The sequence below is a fragment of the Taudactylus pleione genome, unplaced genomic scaffold (assembly GCF_031769625.1).
Source record: "Taudactylus pleione unplaced genomic scaffold, aTauple2 ptg000450l, whole genome shotgun sequence".
Taxonomy (NCBI): Eukaryota; Metazoa; Chordata; class Amphibia; order Anura; family Myobatrachidae; genus Taudactylus; species Taudactylus pleione.
In genome coordinates this window covers 251,627-272,478 of record NW_028284852.1, presented here as the reverse complement: position 1 = coordinate 272,478, position 20,852 = coordinate 251,627, and the positions used below count along the sequence as shown (strand labels likewise).

The 20,852-nt window shown below is 45.8% G+C and overlaps 1 protein-coding gene across 1 annotated transcript in view; it reads left to right on the top strand.

Annotated features, from left to right (window-relative positions):
- LOC148505570 (trafficking protein particle complex subunit 9) overlaps window positions 1-20,852 on the top strand; it is a 361,954-nt gene that overhangs the window by 132,280 nt on the left and 208,822 nt on the right. Inside the window, exon 13 of the mRNA XM_088448050.1 lies at window positions 15,549-15,675. Within this exon, the coding sequence (XP_088304176.1) occupies window positions 15,549-15,675 (127 nt within the window). The remainder of the gene's footprint in view (window positions 1-15,548; window positions 15,676-20,852) is intronic.

The following is a 20,852-nucleotide window of genomic DNA, read 5'->3' as shown; positions in this document are numbered from 1 at the left end:
TCTTGTTCACATTACAGTGATTACAGTATCTGGATGCAAAATATGAAATTTAAATGTTAAGATCCCTACAAAATTGTAAATCCCACCAACGAAAATTCCACATTGGGCCACATAAGGTGGCTAATTCTTTCTAACTGTGAAATATTAGACCCCTATAATCTGCCTTTGTTCTGGCTGGCACAGATGTTGGATGGCATAACACTATACAGCAGGTTTGGCCAACCTGTGGCTCTCTATCTGTTGTGAAACTACAAGTCCCAGCATGCTTTATCAGCTGATTGGTTGGACATGTAGTTTCACAAAAGCTGAAGAGCCACAGGTTGGCCAGCCCTGCCATAGAGAAACACATTGAACCAGTTAGCACTCCGTCAAAATGACAGGACATTGTCGAGCCTGTGAAAAGTCCTGTTGGAGCGCTCAACGGGTCGCTTTTCGTTCAATTCTGCTCACCAGCTCGGTGGGGGGGGAGAGGCTGCGAGTAGAAATGTCAGCTGCTAGGCGCTCCCGAGCGGAGCAACAATTGAATTGCCCCGTGGGGCGCTATCTAGTGGCTTCCCGTGCGCAACACACTTGAATTCACTCCATAGAGGTGTGGAACAGCATTAGCCATATATATAATATGGTCCGAAAACCATGCATTCCATAATCTTATTTATTCAAAAACCTGACCTAGGCGCCAATTTTGCCGTTCAGTGTAGACTTGAAACTTTTTGCTAATATTTGTCACAAACTCTCGGACGGATTATGGATGCAACCGGTATTCAGGGAATTGGCTAGACCTATTCCTGAGGCGCGGAGTGTAATGTGCCGGCGGTTTTCACCAGGGACCCTCGCAAGAAGGTATGGACTTGGCTGCGTCCGACACACAGGTCGCGGCCCTCAGGTTAGGTTTCCCTATACAGGTGCTGGTGAGCTTGGTTGGAATGCAGGAGACTTCAGCGTATTCGGCAAGCCAGGCCAGAACCAAACGGACGAGACGGTACCATGGAGCAGGCGTAACAGGTCACAGGGAGAAGCCGAGGTCAGAACCAGATATCAATATGGAACCAGGGAACGAGCAGAATCAGAGTCACGAACAAAGCCAAGGTCAGAACCGATAATCAGGATATGCACAGGAACGCTGGAGTATGGTAATGGAGCCTATGCTCTGGCACTGCATTGCTCCCAGGAACTTCCTTATATAGGTCAGAGTTCAACTTAGCCCCCAATCAGCACTTCCTATTTCCGTGCCTGTCTCTTTAAGTCTTATAGCGGAGCGGCGCGCGCGTGCTCCTACTGAAGCCGCGGCCGCCTGCACACAGCCGCCGGGGAAGGAGGAGAACTGCTGACAGCGGGTACCGGGGATCTCCCGCCCGCTGTCCCACGCCAGCCCGGGCCCCAGCGCCGTCGAACCTGGTAAGAGGGACCTGGATTCGGCAGCGCTGTGACAGTATTTTGCTGAACAGGCTGAGACAAGTTTTTTTTCCCCTAATCCATTTGGACCATAGTGGAATTATCCCAGGCGTACAGGCCTTGGATAACATGACACTGACGATCATCATAGTTTATCTATAAGGTGCTACAAGTTCCACAGTGCAGAACGACAAGAAAACAAAACAACAAGTCCTGCAGCCCATTAATAGTGGACGTGCATACATTCTCAGAGCAGGTATAATCGTACAGGTCAGGACATATGCAAATGTTACAAATCAACTTGATGCAGAGGGTCTTGGGGTTTTGCTCGGGGTTTGGCGTAAAAAAAATAACTCAGGAATTATAACTCCATCTCAGTCATTATATATAATATATCTGATGTACCTATAACAATTTCTTATAATCATCTATTAGCAGATGGTATGGTCATATTGCATGACCGTTTACTCCCTCATTTATTATAGTTAAGGGGCCTATCCATTAGAAGATATTTTTTTTTTTTTTGGGAAAGACCAAAGCCTCGCCAACAAAAAGTCGTTATGCAAAAAATCTTTCACAAACATGAAAGACTTTGTGAACAATAGCTTTAAAGACCATGGATTGTCGCTGAAGAGACAAGGGAGTGGAAATTATTAATGAATGGAGTGAATATTCATTAAAGAAGTCGTTTGCCGTTCGTCGTTGGTCCATCACTGTATGTCCACTGAGCGACTTTTCTAAAGTCGTTCAGCAATATGCAGAAATTTGACCAGCGTGTTCGAACGGCAAAAGACTTCTTTTGTTGTTCGCGGGAGTGTGCGGCGCAGGAAGTTCGCAGCCTAGACGACTTTTTGAACGTTCAAAAAATGGTGTAATGGATAGGACCACTTTACTTCAAGCTCTCCCTGTCCAAGTGCTGTCAAAAATCTTTAAATATGTACAGAAACCGATCTACAGTTCCATCTGGACAGAATGTGAATCAAACGCACCACAGTGGGTGGTCTAGGTATTCTGGAACTGTAAAACATTATTTAAACCCTCATTTGGCCTGATCTGTTCAGATGCAAGCCTTTGTCAGCTCTGAATTTTGGGCAGATATTGGAACTTAGGGTCTGATTCAGACCCGGACGCTATCCGCAGTGCGCTCGCTATCGCCGATGGTTGCTAATCTGCGTATGCATCACAGTGCACATGCGCAAACTACATAGTGCGTTTGCAGATCCCTCGCTCGTACAGCAAAGCCAGCCCAGCAGAGTGAGTGACAGGAGAGGCCATTTGTGGGTGGTAACAGGGGCAGTCCAGTAAAAACCGGGGGGTTGGAGATGCGAACGCAGGCGTGCCCGAGTGTTTCAACGCCATTTTAGAGGCGTGCATAATTAACAGGCAGCGTCATAGTACACGTCACCAGCCATTTTTTTTTGCTTGCGGTAGAAAAAGCTACCACAAGCACTGTGTTCCCATCCGATAGTGGTCATTGTACCAATGTTTTCACCAACTTCCAGGCGATGACGTGGGGCAGTGGGCATCTCTGCATACGCTAAGGGGAGTCTGCATACACAAAGCGAACGCTCGTACAGGTACGATGGACATGCTTATGCCTTGGCGAGCGATCGCTCCCCGCCGCATCACTTTCAAATATTTGCATACGCATCAAGCGAGCGTACGCTCATAGCGACCGGGTCTGCATCAGGCCCTTAGCCATGATATTAATTTCACCGAAACATGATAAACCGATCATTCATCTGTTGGAATCATGGTAGCAGGTTATACAATCACACCGGGCTGGAATCGGGACTGCCTTTTCAGCTTGGTTCAATAACAAAAATAAATAAATATAGAATTAGATTCTTAAATTATATTATTACCAGTTTTTGGGGGTTCTTGTCTGCCTTCTAAGAAAGGTTATCTAGTTTTTAACTCCTCAAAAAATTCCTTTTTATCAGTTGCTCCAAATACGGCACTTCTGTCACTCACCAGCGCCAGCAGGCTCCTCCCGTTCACCTCTTGAATCTGTGCGTCTCTCCGAACCCACTATGGTTTTCCTTATCTCCACCCTTTATAATAGATGACATTTCGAGTTTGCTACCAAACTCTTAGGGGTAGTCAATATGGGTGCGATAACATCGTTTTTTTGCGTTAATATCACTGGTTTTAGTTTTACACCCTATTCAATTTCAAAGACTTATCGCAGTTTTGAAAAGTCTTTGATAAAAAAAACGGTGATAACTTTTCACCATTGAATTGGTGTCGAAAAAAAGTGCAGAATTGGGGTTTAGGGGTGCAGGCTTAAAAAAAAATAGGCTGCACCCCTGAGATTGACATTTAAAAAAGAACTGTGTCAAAAAAAGTTTTAAAACAAAAATAGGGACACCCCAAAGAATAAATGAAAAAATTGGGATGCAAAAAAAAATAAATGGGAAAAAATTGTTAAACAATAGGGAAATAGGTTCAGGGCTATTCTGCAAGTATGCGGCACGTGTTTTCTAGAATAGAATTATAGCGGCAGGTGCACAAATGCAGAATTTTTAAAAACTGACTTTAGGGACTTAAAAAATATGCTAGTAGCCATTTTCATGTACCCCAAATTTGATGGGACCACTTAAAAAAACGAAAAAAATAACCTAAGTGCTCTTCTGCATCACTTCTTCAATGTCAGGAAAAAAACACCTGCTGCGGCTATTTAAATCCCCGACTTTCAATTAAAGGCTAAAACGGGGGTACCCATAGTGTTCCCCCATGTTTTTACAACTTTAGGGGGGTCTTACAATTATTTTAAGGAAAAATTCGTAACTTTACGCAAATCCAACTTCGGAGTTTCCCGTTTTCGTTAATTTGATATTGAATACGGGGATAAGCGGGAGCGCGCACTATACCTTTACGCAGAAAAAAACTCAGATATGAAACGTTAACTTCGCCAGGGAAGTTAACCTTTCATATTGAATACCCCTCTCTGTGTTGAATACGTGGCTGAGGTGACCCTTGTACGGGCTATAATCGGCACAAAGTGGCAGAGAGTTGTTTTTGCATGTAAGTTAAAGTGTGCACGAATGGTCCTTTAGGGGGTATATGCTCCCCTCCAAAAATAATCTCTCCTGCCCAGCTTGGAATCACTGTTGGGGTATGCTGTGTTCAAGTAGGTTCCCTTTTGTCATGTTTGATGGACCTGTGCTAGATTGATGATGATTTGGGAAGAGACCAGAAAGCAGGTGCATCCTGCTATGGACGTCACGGTTCCAGGCTCACCTCGTTCATCTTATTCCAATGTTCGTTAGACATATTTTGCCAAGTTGAGTTTTCCTGGAGGGATCCTAAGCTGTATTCATCACCACCTCGGCTTGTCTCAAGGTTCTCTTGTTGATATTACAGCGTGTACGATAAAAGTAATTTGATATTTTATACTAAGGCGTTAGACACATCTTTTTTAATTGTGCAATGATGTGTGCAAGTGAAAACCTGTGTATGTATTAAACTTTAGATTTCTCCAAAATACAATTATTATTTTTTTGCCCTTAAGTTTGGCAGCACCGAGTGACCGTTCTACCCGTCCACGCAAAATTTCAGCTCAGTACGTCCAATAGCTTTTGAGGTGTAGCCCCTTAAACACCATGCCCCCCCCCTCTGGAATTCTCTATGGGAAATTCAGTTTATTTGATTCAGCCTTAATACAAGGGCCTTATAATAAAGCCGTCAGCTTGTACTCTTGCTTGTATTCCTTGATTGATCTGTTTCTTTTCCCCCAAATGCCCCTGACCTTCCAACTACTCCCTGCTCTCTACCCCATACAACTGTTCATTGCATAAGGAAAATATTGCATTAACACCTGTATCCCTAGTGTAGAAATGTGTACTTACTTGTTTGTTAGTCTTTATATAGTGCAAACCCTATTTATAACACTCAGCGGTTTACCGTGTGACCAACCAGTATAATTTGAGCACGAGGAGAACATACAAAAAAATGCACAAAAAGTGGATGGAATCAAACCCATTAACCCAGCTCTGTGAGCCAACAATGCTAACCACTGTGCTACACATGCTTTTTATGGTCTACTGACCATGTACTGTATCTGCTCATCATTCAATAAAGATAATAAGATAAATGAGTTTTGTTCTAGAGACAGGTGGGCAGAGCTGTGGGTAATGTAGACGGAGCTACAGTGAGGGTGGAGCATCAACTGGTGCGTAAACCCATAAAAAACAACAACAAAAAAACAACAATTGTTAAAGTTTGGGCTGTTGGGTGTGTGTTATACCGTGTCAGTGTAGCTTGTGATATATAAAACGATACAAATACAGTAATATAGGAGAGAAAACTGCTAAATATATAGAGAAATTGCATCTAGCACACGCATACACACACACCCGCCATCTTTATGTTTAGTTATGCTAATACGCTACTATTGATCGCCAGCCGCCTGCCTTGGGTAGGAGGCAGAGACACAGTTGGGGATGGTGTTGGGGGTCACAGTAACAGATGTGGAGGGTGATTCAGAGGCACACGGGTATGGGGACCAGAGGCACACATGGCTATGGGGATCAGAGGCACATATGGGAAGGGTGGTCAAAGGCCATTTGGTAGGGGGGGGGCAGAGGAACACTGTCATAGGCACACTAGGGGGCTGATAAGGGTAGAGGCACACATGGAGAGGGGGGGGGGGTCGGTGCCAGTTTGGTTGGGGTGGTTAGAGGCACAGTTTGGTAATTGGGCTCAGAGGAGCACTACGGGAGAGGGGCATTGGCACACTAGGTGAGGGATAAGTGTATAGGAACACATGGGGAGGGATTAAGTGTATAGGAACACATGAATCGGCAACACACATGGGGAGGTCGGAGGCACGCATGGGGAGGGGTCAGTGTTACAGTTTGGTAGGGTGGTCTGAGACACACCTGGGGAGAGGGATCATTGCTAGTTTGGTAGGGGGATCAGTGGCACAGTTTTGTAGGAGGGGAGGTACACTATGGGAGAGGGTCATAGGCACACTAGGGGAGGGATAAGTGTAGAGGCACACATGGGGCGGGAGGTTAGTGGCACAATTTGGCAGGGGGTCGGAGGCATCCATGGGTTCGGGGGATCAGTGGTAGTTTGGTAGGGGTTTTAGAGACACACTATGGGAGTGGATCATAGGCACACACGGGAGGGGGTCAGAGGCACACATGGGAGGGGGGTTATTGGTAGTTTGGTAGGGGGTGTCAGAGGCACAGTTTGGTAGGGGTTTTAGAGACACTATGGGAGGGGGTTATAGGCACACATGGGGAGGGGGGTTAGTGGTAGTTTGGTAGGGGGGTCAGAGGCACAGTTTGGTAGGATGGGTCAATGTAACCCTATGGGAGGGGGTCATAGGCACACTAGGGAAGGGATAAGGGTAACGCACACATAGGGAAGGTTCTGTGTTCCCCTATTGCTGTGTAATCAGGAGGAGGAGGGGAGTGTCAGGGGGCCTGCACTTTGCAGCGCTGATGGTACCTGCAGCACATCTGCCTGTGACTAAGGAGCGATTTGCTGCTGGGAACATGGGTGGGACAGAGGTAACGTTTGCAGTGGGGCTGCTGACTGGGCCGGGAGGTGGACATCTTGCAGGCATCTGGCTGGCTGCTGTTGGTGTCCGGACCCTGAGCAGCCTGATTCCACAAGACTGTATTATTGCCCCCGGCGCAAACTGCACTGTACTATGCTGCTTGCAGAGAGGAGTACATTTAAAATAAAACTTACATGTGGTTCCGGTGAATGATGTAATTCTTCACATGAACTACCCGATACGCCGTTCCGGCACAAACATAGCCCTGGGTGTAACTGAAACCACTTGTGTGCTAGTTTGACTTATAATCTGCACGCTTAGGCTATCTCAATGCACCCTATTGTCTTTGTCATTTGTCCTGTCCTGTTTATTTGGGATGTGTTGGGATCACCATGATGATGATTATGATGTTTTGACTCTTCATTATTCACATTGTCATGTTGAATGTAATGATGTCTGTGTGATTTGTCTGGACAAATGCAATAGAATCTGGGACGCTTAGAATGCGTCTGTAATAAGATCCAGCCTTATGTTCTCTGCGGTGATAACATACGGGGGTATTCATTGCTGCGTCAGAGCTATTCAATTAGCGGGGATTACCCCGTGCTCGAGTTCCCACAGTCGGACTGAACCTCGCAGCTCATGGAGGTGCGAGGTAAAGTCAGCTGAAAAAACACCAAATTTTTTCGGCGCGGGAAAAAGGCTATCCCTGTGCCGCTGGAATTTTGGCCGGCAATTAGTTAATTGAATACCCACCTATACTCTCCTTTTTAATTTAGCGTTCATTCTAGCACCCTGCACCTGTCACGACCCGTGCGGTTCCTCTTTCCTGCCTGGGGTGTCGCTCTCTGCTCTGGTGCTTCTAGCACACTCAGCTGATGCAACAAACTGCTAAGATACAGACCAGAGTGTGCTAGATGCACCAGAGCAGAGAGTGACACCCCTGGTAGGAAAGAGGAACTGCATGGGTCGTGACAGGTGCCGGGTGCTAGAATGAACACTATCATTTGTTTTGTGTTTCTGGGGGTTTTCCCGCGACTTTTTTTCAGAATGAATTTTTTGGTTTTTGAATTTTTACATTATGCAAAAAGAAAAAACAAAAAAGTTCCAGGTCGAAAATCCAGTGTTGGTAAATTCCCATATAGGCGGCATTGCTGCTCGTGTACCTCGCTCTGCATTTTCTATACATCTCTCGCTGAAGAGAGTGGCAGCAACAAGTTCCTGAGCGATAGCCAAATCTCTCTCGCCGAATCCCCCTATCGCCCGCTCTCCTCCCCGTCGCCTTGTCTAACACAAGTGGCTTTTTCTTTTGTTGCTGTTTAATTAGTACAAATAATCTCTGCTGCTCTGCAACTGGATTAGTTGTTTTAATAATCAGTTCTAGAGGGACAAGTAAAGTGTAAGCAGGCAAGTGATTTACTATCAGCCCTATCCATAGCAAATCCTCGGTGAGCCGTGCGCACTTCTTTCAGAAGTCCCTGGTTACGTGCTGTAGACACAGACATAAGTTTGCCCTTCGTTCTAGCAGAAGTTCAAGATTGTTCTCGCCCGGGGATCGCAGCAAAGAGATTCTAATGTATGTGTGCCACGGGTATTTATGTCACAAAGTCGCCGTGCACGAAGCCATTGCAGCCAGAACAGCGGTATCTCAGTTGCGAGTAATTTACATGTGATGAGAAATTGCTAGCGCAGAGTAAGGAATTGTGTGTGTGTGTGTGTGTGTGTGTACTGTGGTTATTTATGTAGCATTTGCAGAGCATTTTTGCTCCGTGTGACAGACAAGGAGCACCCCCCCCCCCCCCCTCCCTGTGCTTCGTTGGGGCAGAGCGATTTCACAACGTTGAAAGCTAATGAGATTCTAGCTGGAATAATGACCGGGTTCAAATTCTCCACCTGGCATCACCCCCCAACCCTCAGTGCTGCAGAGACCCTGATCATTAAATACCCTGACGTAAATCGGATGGGAGCAGGAAAAATAATATTCATAAACTGCTCAGTAATCGTTCAAATCTGGTGTAAAAATATTCAGTAGTTGACAAAATATGCAAACGGCGCCTTGTGTTTGTGAGGCAGGATCAGCCGGGGTCACGTACGATGCGCAGTCTTGTTGGTATAAAACTTTGCATATGTAAACAACCAATTTCTTTTCCTGGAGATAATCTACCGGTTTCTTACAGAATAAAATAGACTGCCTGGCATTCTGCTGCTACTTAGTATGTGCAAAACAGATTGTTTCTTGGGAAGGAAATGAGGACAGATGGTAAAAATAATGTTCCGTTAATAACTGGCGCATCAGCCGTCCTGGGATAGAGAGGATCGTGATGATGTGTTCTCATTAACCATTTCCTATTGTCCATAGTTGTCTACTTTTCAATACACTGTTCCTATTTATGCTGCAGATAAAGTTAAGTGGTGGATATAGTGTTAATATATTCCCATTCCTCAGACTTGGACAGCAGGCATCAGCCTTGGATAGCAGGCAGCACTATGAACGGGGCATGCCAATCTGTAATGTCCTTTATAAGATTTTGAATGCCAGATTTTTTTCAGATGTAGCAAGGCCGTATTACACAACTTCAAGATACTTGAAGCTCTTCAGCTGTCAGACACTCCCATTAGGACATAGGACCTCATTCAGAGTCGGTCGTTGCGGCCGCTCGGTCGTAAGGTAAAAGGGGCCGGATATGCAAATGATGCACTCGCAAGTTGCGGAGTTAAGTTGGGATCGTTAGCTGGACGAGCGAGGGGAGGATGCGGCCGTAAGACTAAAAATACGCCCCCTTCTCGTTCGCAATACACGTCATCTCCGGGCATATAAGGATTAATTGAGACCATCGGAGCTGGTCGTAGAGCTTAAGGTACTCTATACCCTCTCATAAGCACTACGATCATGTCAGTGTAAAAACCTCCCATGTCACATGTGCCATGACACTACTTAGTTAATTATGCACTCCCATAAAATGCCGTTTGCATAGTCAGGCACGCCTGCGTTCTGATCTCCACTCCCCCGTTCGCAAGCACCTTCCCCTGTTACCACCCACAAACACCTCATCCTGTCACTCAAACTAACGACCTGGCCAAGTTGAAGGAGAGAGAAATTTCTGTTTGTAATAGCTAGTTTGCGCACGCGCATTGCGAATTTTACACATGCGCAGTTTAGCGAACACCGGTGGTGTACGACCGAGCGGCCACAACGACCGACTCTGAATGAGGTCCATATTCCTATCTACTGGGAAACACTGTTTCCCCATCACTTGGAGACTTTGGGTTTATAAGGTGGACGTTAAACTCATCAACAAATCGTACCAACAAATAGGCTGCTATAGCTATTCTACTTCTTTCGCTGGAGTTGAGATTTGAATCAAGCGTCAGGGACACCTTATTATTCCAGGTTTTTTATTTTTTAAAACTGTTATGTAGTAATGCAGATGGAAAACCAGTAGATTTCCCTCTTTGGCCCGTATTCGATTAGGGAGCGAAAAGTCTGTGCTGGACTTTTCGCTCCACATCGTTGATTTTCCGGGGATAAAGTATCGGGCGCGTGCCCGCTTTATCCCCATATTCAATTAGGAAGCAGCGAAAACGGGAGCCAGCGGAAAGGTAAGTGTTGCTAAAAATTCTGGATTTTTCGGGTTTTGTTCCTAGGACCCCCCCTAAAGATGTCCAGACATGGGGGTTCACTGTGGGTACCCCCGTTTAGCCCTGCAGAATGTGTTCTGCATTTTTAAATAGCAGCGGCAGATGTATTTTCCAGACCTTAGAACAAGTGATGCAGAAGAGCACTTAGGTTTATTTTTTCATTTTTTTTTAAGTGGTCACATCAAATTTGGGGTACTTGAAAATGGGTACTAGAATATTTTTAAGTCCCTAAACTTATTTTTTAAAAATTCTGCAAAAATGCACCTGCCGCTAATAGCCTGAGGTAGAAAACACCTGCCGCATACTTGTAGAACACCCCCAAACCTATTTGGCTATTTTTAAACACTTAGTAGAAAAGGGAGGGGTTTTTAACCCCCTATTGTTCCTCAGCACACTGAATTATACTAGCAACAATATATGAACACTATATGGTAATAGAATTTCAGAGATATTGGTTGCATGCATTTGCAAATACATGGGAAGCTGCTAGGCCTCGTCACGGCTTCTCTGTCACTAGCAGTCCCTAACACTAAGGGGTACACATCCGGGGCACAGAGCACCCCAAAAAATGTCCAGCCCAGGGCATCACACAAAAATGGTAAGAGTGACAGTGCAGTGTAAAGTATAGATGTGTGCGAGTAATTATTAAGTGATGAAAGAGATTAAAATATATGTGAAAAATTACATGAATAAAAAACAAACATATAAGGTGATGTGAAAAGTAACTGTGTGTATTAAGTGGTAATGCCCTGAGGAGGCCCAGCCAGAGTAGCCTTGGGGGCCCTATGCCCAAACGCTCACCCCAAATGTAATATATGCCAATTAAAGCCTCATGATAAAGGCACATACAGTACATAAATGTATCCAAACTGAGAGCCAGCTTACCTGGGAGTCACCCCTGGGAACTCCAACTAGCATTACTAGAACCAGCATGCCCTGCTAATGCTGGCTCGTTCATGCATCTCATAACCACTAACAAAAAAATGGCAGCTGCTCAATCAATCTGGTAGTACTTTTTTCAGGTGCATGAAAGGGAGGGGTCATACCAAGTAGAAAAGGGAGGGGGTTTTAACCCCCTTATTGTTCCTCAGCACACTGAATTATACTAGCAACAATATATGGTCATAGAAATTCAGAGATATTGGTTGCATGCATTTGCAAATACATGGGAAGCTGCTAGGCCTCGTCACGGCTTCTCTGTCACTAGCAGTCCCTAACACTAAGGGGTACACATCCGGGGCACAGAGCACCCCAAAAAATGTCCAGCCCAGGGCATCACACAAAAATGGTAAGAGTGACAGTGCAGTGTAAAGTATAGATGTGTGCGAGTAATTAATAAGTGATGAGAAAGATTAAAATATATGTGAAAAAATACATGAATAGAAAACAAACATATAAGGTGATGTGAAAAGTAACTGTGTATTAAGTGGTGATGCCCTGAGGAGGCTCAGCCAGAGTAGCCTTGGGGGCCCTGCGCCCAAACGCTCTCCCCGCATTTGGGCGTAGTTAATTACTTATTAATTACTCGCACACATCTATACTTTACACTGCACTGTCACTCTTTGTCCATTTAGTGTGATGCCCTTGGGGGGTCCTGGGCTGGACGTTGTTTGGGGTGCTCTGTGCCCCGGACGTGAACCCGTTAGTGTTAAGGACTGCTAGTGACAGAGAAGCCGTGACGAGGCCTAGCAGCTTCCCATGTATTTGAAAATGCATGCAACCAATATCTCTGAAATTATATTACCATATAGAGGGGTATTCAATATGAAAGGTTAACTTCCCTGGCGAAGTTAACGTTTCATATCGGATTTTTTTTTCTGCGTAAAGGTATGGTGCGCGCTCCCGCTTATCCCCGTATTCAAAATAAAATTAACGAAAACGGGAAACTCCGAAGTTGGATTTGCGTAAAGTTACGAATTTTTCCTTAAAATAATTGTAAGACCCCCCTAAAGTTGTAAAAACATGGGGGAACACTATGGATACCCCCGTTTTAGCCTTTAATTGAAAGTCGGGGATTTAAATAGCCGCAGCAGGTGCTTTTTTCCCGACATTGAAGAAGTGATGCAGAAGAACACTTAGGTTATTTTTTTAGTTTTTTTTTAAGTGGTCCCATCAAATTTGGGGTACATGAAAATGGGTACTAGCATATTTTTAAGTCCCTAAAGTCAGTTTTTAAAAATTCTGCATTTGTGCACCTGCCGCTAATAGCCTATTCTAGAAAACACGTGCCGCATACATGCAGAATAGCCCTGAACCTATTTCCCTTTCGTTTAACAATTTTTTCCCATTTTTTTTTTTTTACCCCAATTTTTAAATACATTTTTTGGGGTGTCCCTATTTTTTTTTTAAACTTTTTTTGACACAGTTCTTTTTAAAATGTCAATCTCAGGGGTGCAGGCTATTTTTTTTAAGCCTGCACCCCTAAACCCCAATTCTGCACTTTTTTTCAAAACCTATTCAATGGTGAAAAGTTATCCCCGTTTTTTATTAAAGACTTTTCAAAACTGCGATAAGTCTTTGAAATTGAATACGGTGTAAAACTAAAACAAGTGATATTAACGCAAAAACTTTAAAAAGTGCGATATTAACGCAAAAAACGATGTTATCGCACCCATATTGAATACTCCTAATAGTGTTCATATATTGTTGCTAGTATAATTAAGTGTGCTGAGGAACAATAGGGGGTTAAAACCCCCTCCCTGTTCTACTTGGGATGACCCCTACCTGTCATGCACCTGAAAAAAGTACAACCAGATTGATTGAGCAGCTGCCATTTTTTTGTTTTTGTTGTTTGTTTATTTTTAAACACTTACCCAATTTATTTATTTTTATTACGCCAAATTTAAAATAATTTTTTGGGGTGTCCCTATTTTTTTTTTTTACTTTTTTTTTGACACATTTCGTTATTAGGGGCTTTTGACAGGAGTGCAGGCTATTATTTTAAAGCCTTCACCCCTAAACCCCAATCCTGCACTTTTTTTCCCAGCTAAAGGCTGGTGAAAACTTTTCTCCGTTTTTTTTTTTCAAGACTTTTTGAACCTGCGAAAAGTCTTTGAAATTGAATACGGGGATCATTGAAACATGCGAAAATGACGTCATTGACGATAATTTATTTTGACTTTTCGTAGCCTAATTGAATATCCCCCTTTGTTTTCACCAGCTCTTAATGGCGCCATCACTGTTTCTGCAGGGATTTCCAATGTCCCTACTAATATAACAGTGCTGGTACTAGTCGGTTGTTATAACCATTTGCGATAACTGCAAGCTGCTTCCGTGTCTAGACAGTCAGCTTAGTGAGTCTTGGGATCTTCAAAAAATTTATATCAAGCTTTTTCCCAATGTACAGTATATTCAGCCGTTACTATATCTACCGCAACTTTTTTTTGCTGTAGAAATGTTATTTACAGACAAATTTGTTTTGTTATAGCGGAAGCTGATGGCTGCTGTCGCTAATGCCCCACCCCCTCCCTTGTCATACATGGTTGATGGAAATTGATGCTAATTTGCATATAAAACTAAGTAGTATGACCAGGTGTCCAGTAGGGCTCTGATTGGAAGAGCCACATGTCACCAGTGACTCCCTAATAACTCTGTGGTGCACCCGTGCAAGGGTGGGGATTAACACAGTAAAATTTCAACAGTGTCTAGATAGACACCAGATGTTAGACTTTCAATAGGTCGACTGGGACAAAAGGTCGACACACTAAAGGTCGACGTGTAAGTAGATCGACGGTGCATATGGTCGACACATTGTTTTGTTTGTTTTCTAGCCCTAATCATCACCTTAACCCTCCCCTTGGTATAGACGCCTGTCATTTTACCGACGCCGGGAGACCGGTGCCCGGCATCCCAATCGAAGTGATGCCGGGCACCACTGCGGACAGCCGCCGGGGGGGGGGGGTTAGGTTTAGGGCTCCCTGGGGGGGGACTTAGGGTTAGGCACCCCCCCGGGAGGTTAGGGTTTGGCTAGGGGACGGGGGGAGTTAGGGTTAGGCACCCCCGGGGAGGACTTATGGTTAGGCACCCCCCCCCCCCCCCGGGGGACTTAGGTTTAGGCAGCGGGGAAGAGGGGGTTAGGTTTAGGTAATTAGAGGGGGGATTAGGGTTAGGCACTGGGGGGAAGGTTAGGGTTAGGAACTCCTAAGGAGGGTTAGGGAGGGGAGGTTAGGTTAGTAAATACTTACCTGGGGACAATCGGGATTTTCACCCATGTTTGGCAGCTGCTTTCGCCGACTGTAATTCATACCGATTCCCTCCCAAGTGCCTAACCATAACTGTCTGGGCAGGTGCCTAACCCCAACCTACCCTCCTGGTGCCTATCCCTAACCATCGGGGTAAGTGCATAACCCTCCAGTAAGCGCCTAACCCTAAAAAAAAACACACAAAATTTTTGTGGACTTTTTGACAATGTCGACCATTTGTACATGTCGACCTTTAGCGTATTGAACTCTTGTCCCAGTCGACTTATTGACTGTCTGACATCTGGTTTCTATCTGGACATTGTAGACCTTTTTACTGTATATCTATAGTCTGGAACCCCTCATGCAATGGGGATGTGGTTATAATCCCAACCGCAGGGATTCTGACGCTCAGAATGACGGTGCCAGAATTTCAACACATCTCAGAATCGCGGCGTCGGCCGGCATCCTGAGGGTAAGTAGCGGGGTTAGGGTTAGACACTAGGGGGAGGGATGAGTGTTAGGTTTAGGGTGCGGGGAGGGGAGGTTAGGTTTAGGCACTGGAGGGGGGGGGGGAGATCCGGAGCGCCGGCATCTCGTACCCAACCCGTGCATTGAATTGCCGCCTCTTCCAGATAACGATCCCAGTAGCTTTTCAGTAGTTTATATAGCAGTGCCTGGGGAACTCAACCTACTAGAGCTAGAGTGGAACCGCAAAATAATTATCTCCAAATATTTATTGTACTGAACAATACAGTCCATTAATGATGTTATTACAGTCTAATATTATTACAATATAAGTCTGTTATTTCCTCTTGTGTTTCCAGGGACTGCTGACGAGTGGTGTGGAGTTTGAGTCTCTCCCGGCTGCCCTGTCCCTCCCTGCGGAATCTGGCTTGTACCCCGTGACTTTGGTTGGCTTACCTAGAACCACCGGGCAGATAACGGTTAATGGTGAGCACTGGTCTGCACCCCTCCTTATGTTACAGGGATGGTGTAGCCGATACACTGTGGAGGCAGCTGTGTGGTGGGCTGAAGCAGTAGCATTGGAGAATGCAGCCTACAAGGGAAATCATTGGGAGCCAGTGACCTAACTGAGGAACCTCTTATGACTTATGAGCAATAACTAACTTGCAGTTCGCTACAGCAGTGTTGCGATGCATAGCAAGCGTTGCGGAGTCCTGTTTGGAATTTTAGTACTGTAGAGGTCAAAACTCGTCTCTATTGCTCATGCTGCACCCCACTCGCGCTTGTTCTGAAGGGAAGAACCGTGACGCAATGGCTGTATGTATATACACGCATGTCCAGGTGACACCCTACCCTTGAGCCCTGTAGTACTGGCGTGGACTGCCAATGGCTGTCGTTGTACCCTGGGCATGAGACTTGGGCTCTTAGTAAGTCACTCTTCGGCATTCTCATGAATAATGTATTCCAGCGCACAATGTCTGCGCAGGTGGCAGCCGTTCTGTGAGTCCGCGTTTATTCCACATGTGAAGCTAAAGATTTACCATTAAAGAAGCAAAACGCCCGTCTTTATTCCCGAACCCTAGAACTGTCGGACGGTAGTAAAGCACAGTTATAGGCGTACCATTGCGTTGGGCTATTGTCGGGGAGCGTCTGTATGTGCTGCAGACACGGGTTCCTCCATCTAGTGGATGGAGAAATAAGTGGGACTCGATGAAGAGCCCCTTTTAGGTGGCGGTGGTATTGTGCAGGAGCTGGTTGGGTCTGTGGATGAGAGAGCGGAGTGTAAGGTGGTGAGAGGTGTACAGTAGACGGTAGAGTAATAGCATTTGTCTGTCACACAAGGTAGTGTGCTTTGTTGAATTAAGAATAAAGGCGGCCGGTAAGGACTGGCGGGTTCAAAGGGTTAAATAAGGATGGTAATGTGAGGAGAATTGGAGGGAAAGGGGACGGAGGGGGCATGGACCTGGAAGAGGGGGAAAAGAAAATGACCCCTAAAGTACCTTGAACTAAAGCTGGGTACACACGTAAAGAGTTTCTGTCCAACCATCCAACTAGGTGATTGGTTGGAATGAGAATCTGGTAACGTATGGGAGTAACTGATGATCAGCAATTTGCTCCTAAATGCCAGAAAACAGATGAAAATGCCGTCCAACAAGTTTGTTACATGTTTGATCTAAACAATGTGTTCCAACAACAGTTTTTGTCCATTTTCTGGCGTTTGGGAGCAAATTGCTGATTGTCATTTGCTTTCATCCCTTACCAGATTTTCGTTCCAACCAATCAACTAGTTGGATGGTTGGACAGAAAATCTTTACGTGTGTATGCAGTTTAAGATTTCAGGTATTTTGTGGAAAATTACGGTAATTTATAAGACCATAATCGTAGGCAAAATTATTTGATTTTAGATATAACTGTGTCATGTCTGCAAAATGTTACTGAAGTGATCTGGTCATTCATGTACAGGTGCGTCCTCATTCTGGCTGCAGTGCTGCCACACAGCCTCGGCCAGTCAGGTCCCGCGCTATTCTGCTAGTGCCGGGCCTTTTTTTTTTTTTTCATGTGTCTTTTTCACCCGACAATGCTCCTTAGTGGCAATGTGTAACAGGGGAAAAAGATTCTCCAATGAATAGCAGGTGAAAAGAAGTGCAAAATCTTTATTTTGGGGTGCAAACGTGGGGAAACGATTCAGACCCCTTTGACAGCCCCCCAAAGGACAAATCTGGCAAAAAAAATACCAAAAAAAATCTAAGAACACCCCAAAAAAGACATGTAATTTTTGGGGTGAAAAAGTAGGGGGACAAGCATAAAAACTAGCAAAATAGACTTCTCGGGGGTCTCCATCCAAGGATGGGTCAGGTGTTTTGGGATTGCAGGTGCATGTAGTAGGTGGATTTTTCACGTTTTTTTTCAAAGTTCACTTTAGAGACATAAAAACATGCTAGCGCCCATTTTCAAGTACCCCTAATATGACAGGGCTACTTATGTACACCAAAAAAATACAGCTTTATGCCATTCTTCACCACTTTTAGAAAGACGGTAATAAGAAGCAATTTACACAATTTAAGTACCCCAAACACTTTTATTAGGGCTATTAGGACACATCTACATTCATTCCCTATGTTACTGAATCTTTTTCTGGGGTACAGACTGATTTCTCCAATTCTTTCGGTACTTTTTGCCTGTTCCGTATTCGCCGCTTTCCGTTTTCGCCTGTTTTGGAACTGAATAGGGTGAAAAGCGGGGACGCGCGCGCAACGATTTCACCTCTGAAACAGGCGAATGAGGAGGAAAGTCAGACAGGCGAAACTTTTCCAACTTTTCGCCTGTAATTGAATACGGGCCTAAGATGCATTCTCAGCCGATGAAGACGTTCGGGTCTAGCAGAGTCTCACGGGGCCCGGCGGCTCACTTGCACCCGGCACCATGTGCCACTTGGCGTATTCAGGCTAGATGTACGAGGACACATCTGTACGTCAGGTTTCTCCTGTTCATAATCTATAACCCAGGTTAGAGGCGCACTTTTTAAAATTGGGCATAATTAATCTTTGAACTTGGATCTAAGAATTAGTGTAGTTGCTAGTTATGTAAAATCATTGTCTTAATTAGCACAACTTGGTGGGATAAGTTCCCGAACTAAAGGACCCCATACATCAGCAATCGTGCAATTTGCAATCGATTGTGTATAAAAATCTTTCCCTTTTTCAATCGATTGCAGAATTGCCACAGTCGACTGAAAAAACGATTTTTATACACAATCGATTGTAAATTGCTGATGTATGGGGGCCTTGAATGTATATGAGTGAACACAGGGGTGTAGCGTGCAGCCATGGTACCCGGAGCATGTGTGTGCTACCGCGCCCACACCCCCCCCAAGTGTGCCAGGTAGGGGGCATGTCCAGCATGTAGGGGCAAATTAAAGGGAAAAATAAATAAACATTAGGGGCAGTATCAAACTGGGACAAGGAGGGCTAGATATAGTCTCACCCACTAAAGAAATTCCTCCAATTAAAAATAAGCCACACAGTAGTGCCCACAATTCCCATGCCACACAGTAGTGCCCCTTATTCACATTACACCACAAAGTAATGTATTTTATTCATGATACGCCTCAGTAGTTCCCCTTATTTATATTATGTTACACAATATTGGCCACAATACACGTTATGCCACATATTAGTGCCCATTAATTCGCGTTATACCACAGTTTTGGCTTTTTTGTCACATTATAGTCCCCACAGTTCATATTATGCCACAGTAATGTCTATATTTCACATTTTGCTACAGTAGTGACCCTTATTCACATTATGTCTAACAATAGTGCCCCTTATACACATGCCATAGTAGTGCCCCTACTAGTCATTCATGACCTCACCGGACTCACCACTTAAGCTTCTCCCAGTCACGGGTGCCATGACCCAAGTTCTCAGCAGCAGCACCCAGCTCAGGCCTCCCCTCAGCAGCAGGGACACAGCCACCATCTTTTCTTCTATGTGCCAACCAGGCCAGCTTACGTCAGGGCCAGGGTGGTAGGTGGGACCCACCTCAGAGATGGTAAAGAGGAGAAGTTGGGGGGTGATGATGGGAGGGAACCGGCTTTTCCTCCCTCTTTGTTATTGCCTGTGGCTACTCCCTTCTGTTCAATTCCAGAGCTGGATTAAGATCCCACAGGCTCTATGCAAATCTCCACCTTGGGGCTACATATTAATGTATATATAAATACAAACCTACAGAGTTATACATTTATCACACAGCTCTCCCCACTCATTCAAATCTTCCCCCTTCTCACACATATCTTCTCCCCTCAAACACAACAATCCCCCCTCATTCAGATCTTCTCCTTGCTTAGATCCCCCTTCACACAAATACACAGGTCTCCCCCTCACAGTGATCTCCCCTCCACACACAGACCAACCCCCGCACACACTAATACACACAAAGTTCTTCCAGTTAACAAAGCTCCCCTCCCGTCACACACACAGATCTCCTCCCCCCTTACTCAGATCTCCTTCCCCCCTCCTTACTGTTGCAGGGCACCAGAAATCAGCTACTCGACTGGGGGGGGGGGGGGGGGGGGGGGGGTGTGAGAATCACCTGCTGATGAGCTGAGCCTGCACAACATAAAGAGATCAGTGCCTCCATACGGTGGGGCGTGGTGAGGGCGGAGCCACAAGCATCGCTCTGCCCACACCATGCCCCCTGTCTGGAGGCACTGATCTCTTTATGTGTTTCAGACTGTGCTCAGCAGATGCTCTGCCCTTCATCAGATTCTGATCTCCGGCACCCTGGCCAGAACAGGCGCCTAGAGCAGGTGCTCCACTGGAACCTCCCTCGCTACTCCCCTGAGGGAACCAGAAAACACACAGTGCCTGATTGTAAGTCACTCGCAGGCCCGGATGCGGCTACATTCTAAATGCAGGTGGTTTGCACACTGAATGTGAATACCACTGTACAGGTGTCCTGATGCATAAGTATTGCACTGCCCCACTTCTGCCGCGTACGCATCGCACCGGCCCCCTTCTGCCGCGTACGCATCGCACAGGCCCCCTTCTGCTGCGTACGCATCGCACCGGCCCCCTTCTGCCGCGTAAGCATCGCGCCGGCCCCCTCCTGCCGCGTACGCATCGCACAGGCCCCCTTCTGCCGCGTACGCATCGCACCGGCCCCCTTCTGCCGCGTACGCATCGCACCGGCCCCCTTCTGCCGCGTACGCATCGCACCGGCCCCCTTCTGCCGCGTACGCATCGCACCGGCCCCCTCCTGCCGCGTACGCATCGCACCGGCCCCCTTCTGCCGCGTACGCATCGCACCGGCCCCCTTCTACCGTACACTAGGTCCAAGAGATGCGTCAGAAATAGGCGTCCCCTCGGAATAGGCTCAATTAGGGTGTAACTGGCTACACGCCCTTGACTCTCACATGAGATGGTATCCGTGCATACGCCGAGCTGACACCCAGCCTTGTCCATGTCGAGGGCAGAGAGAAATATCGGAGATGTGCCCAGAGATACACAATGATGCGTCTGGTCGTTACTCGCTAGAGTCGGCATGTACTTTGGGTATAAGAGACTTTAATCGGTAACACCCGTAGCCACGTAAACATGCTGTGGACATCTGTGATGTATCCCATTGTTACAGAAGTTGCCAAGACAGCGATATATCGGGACATT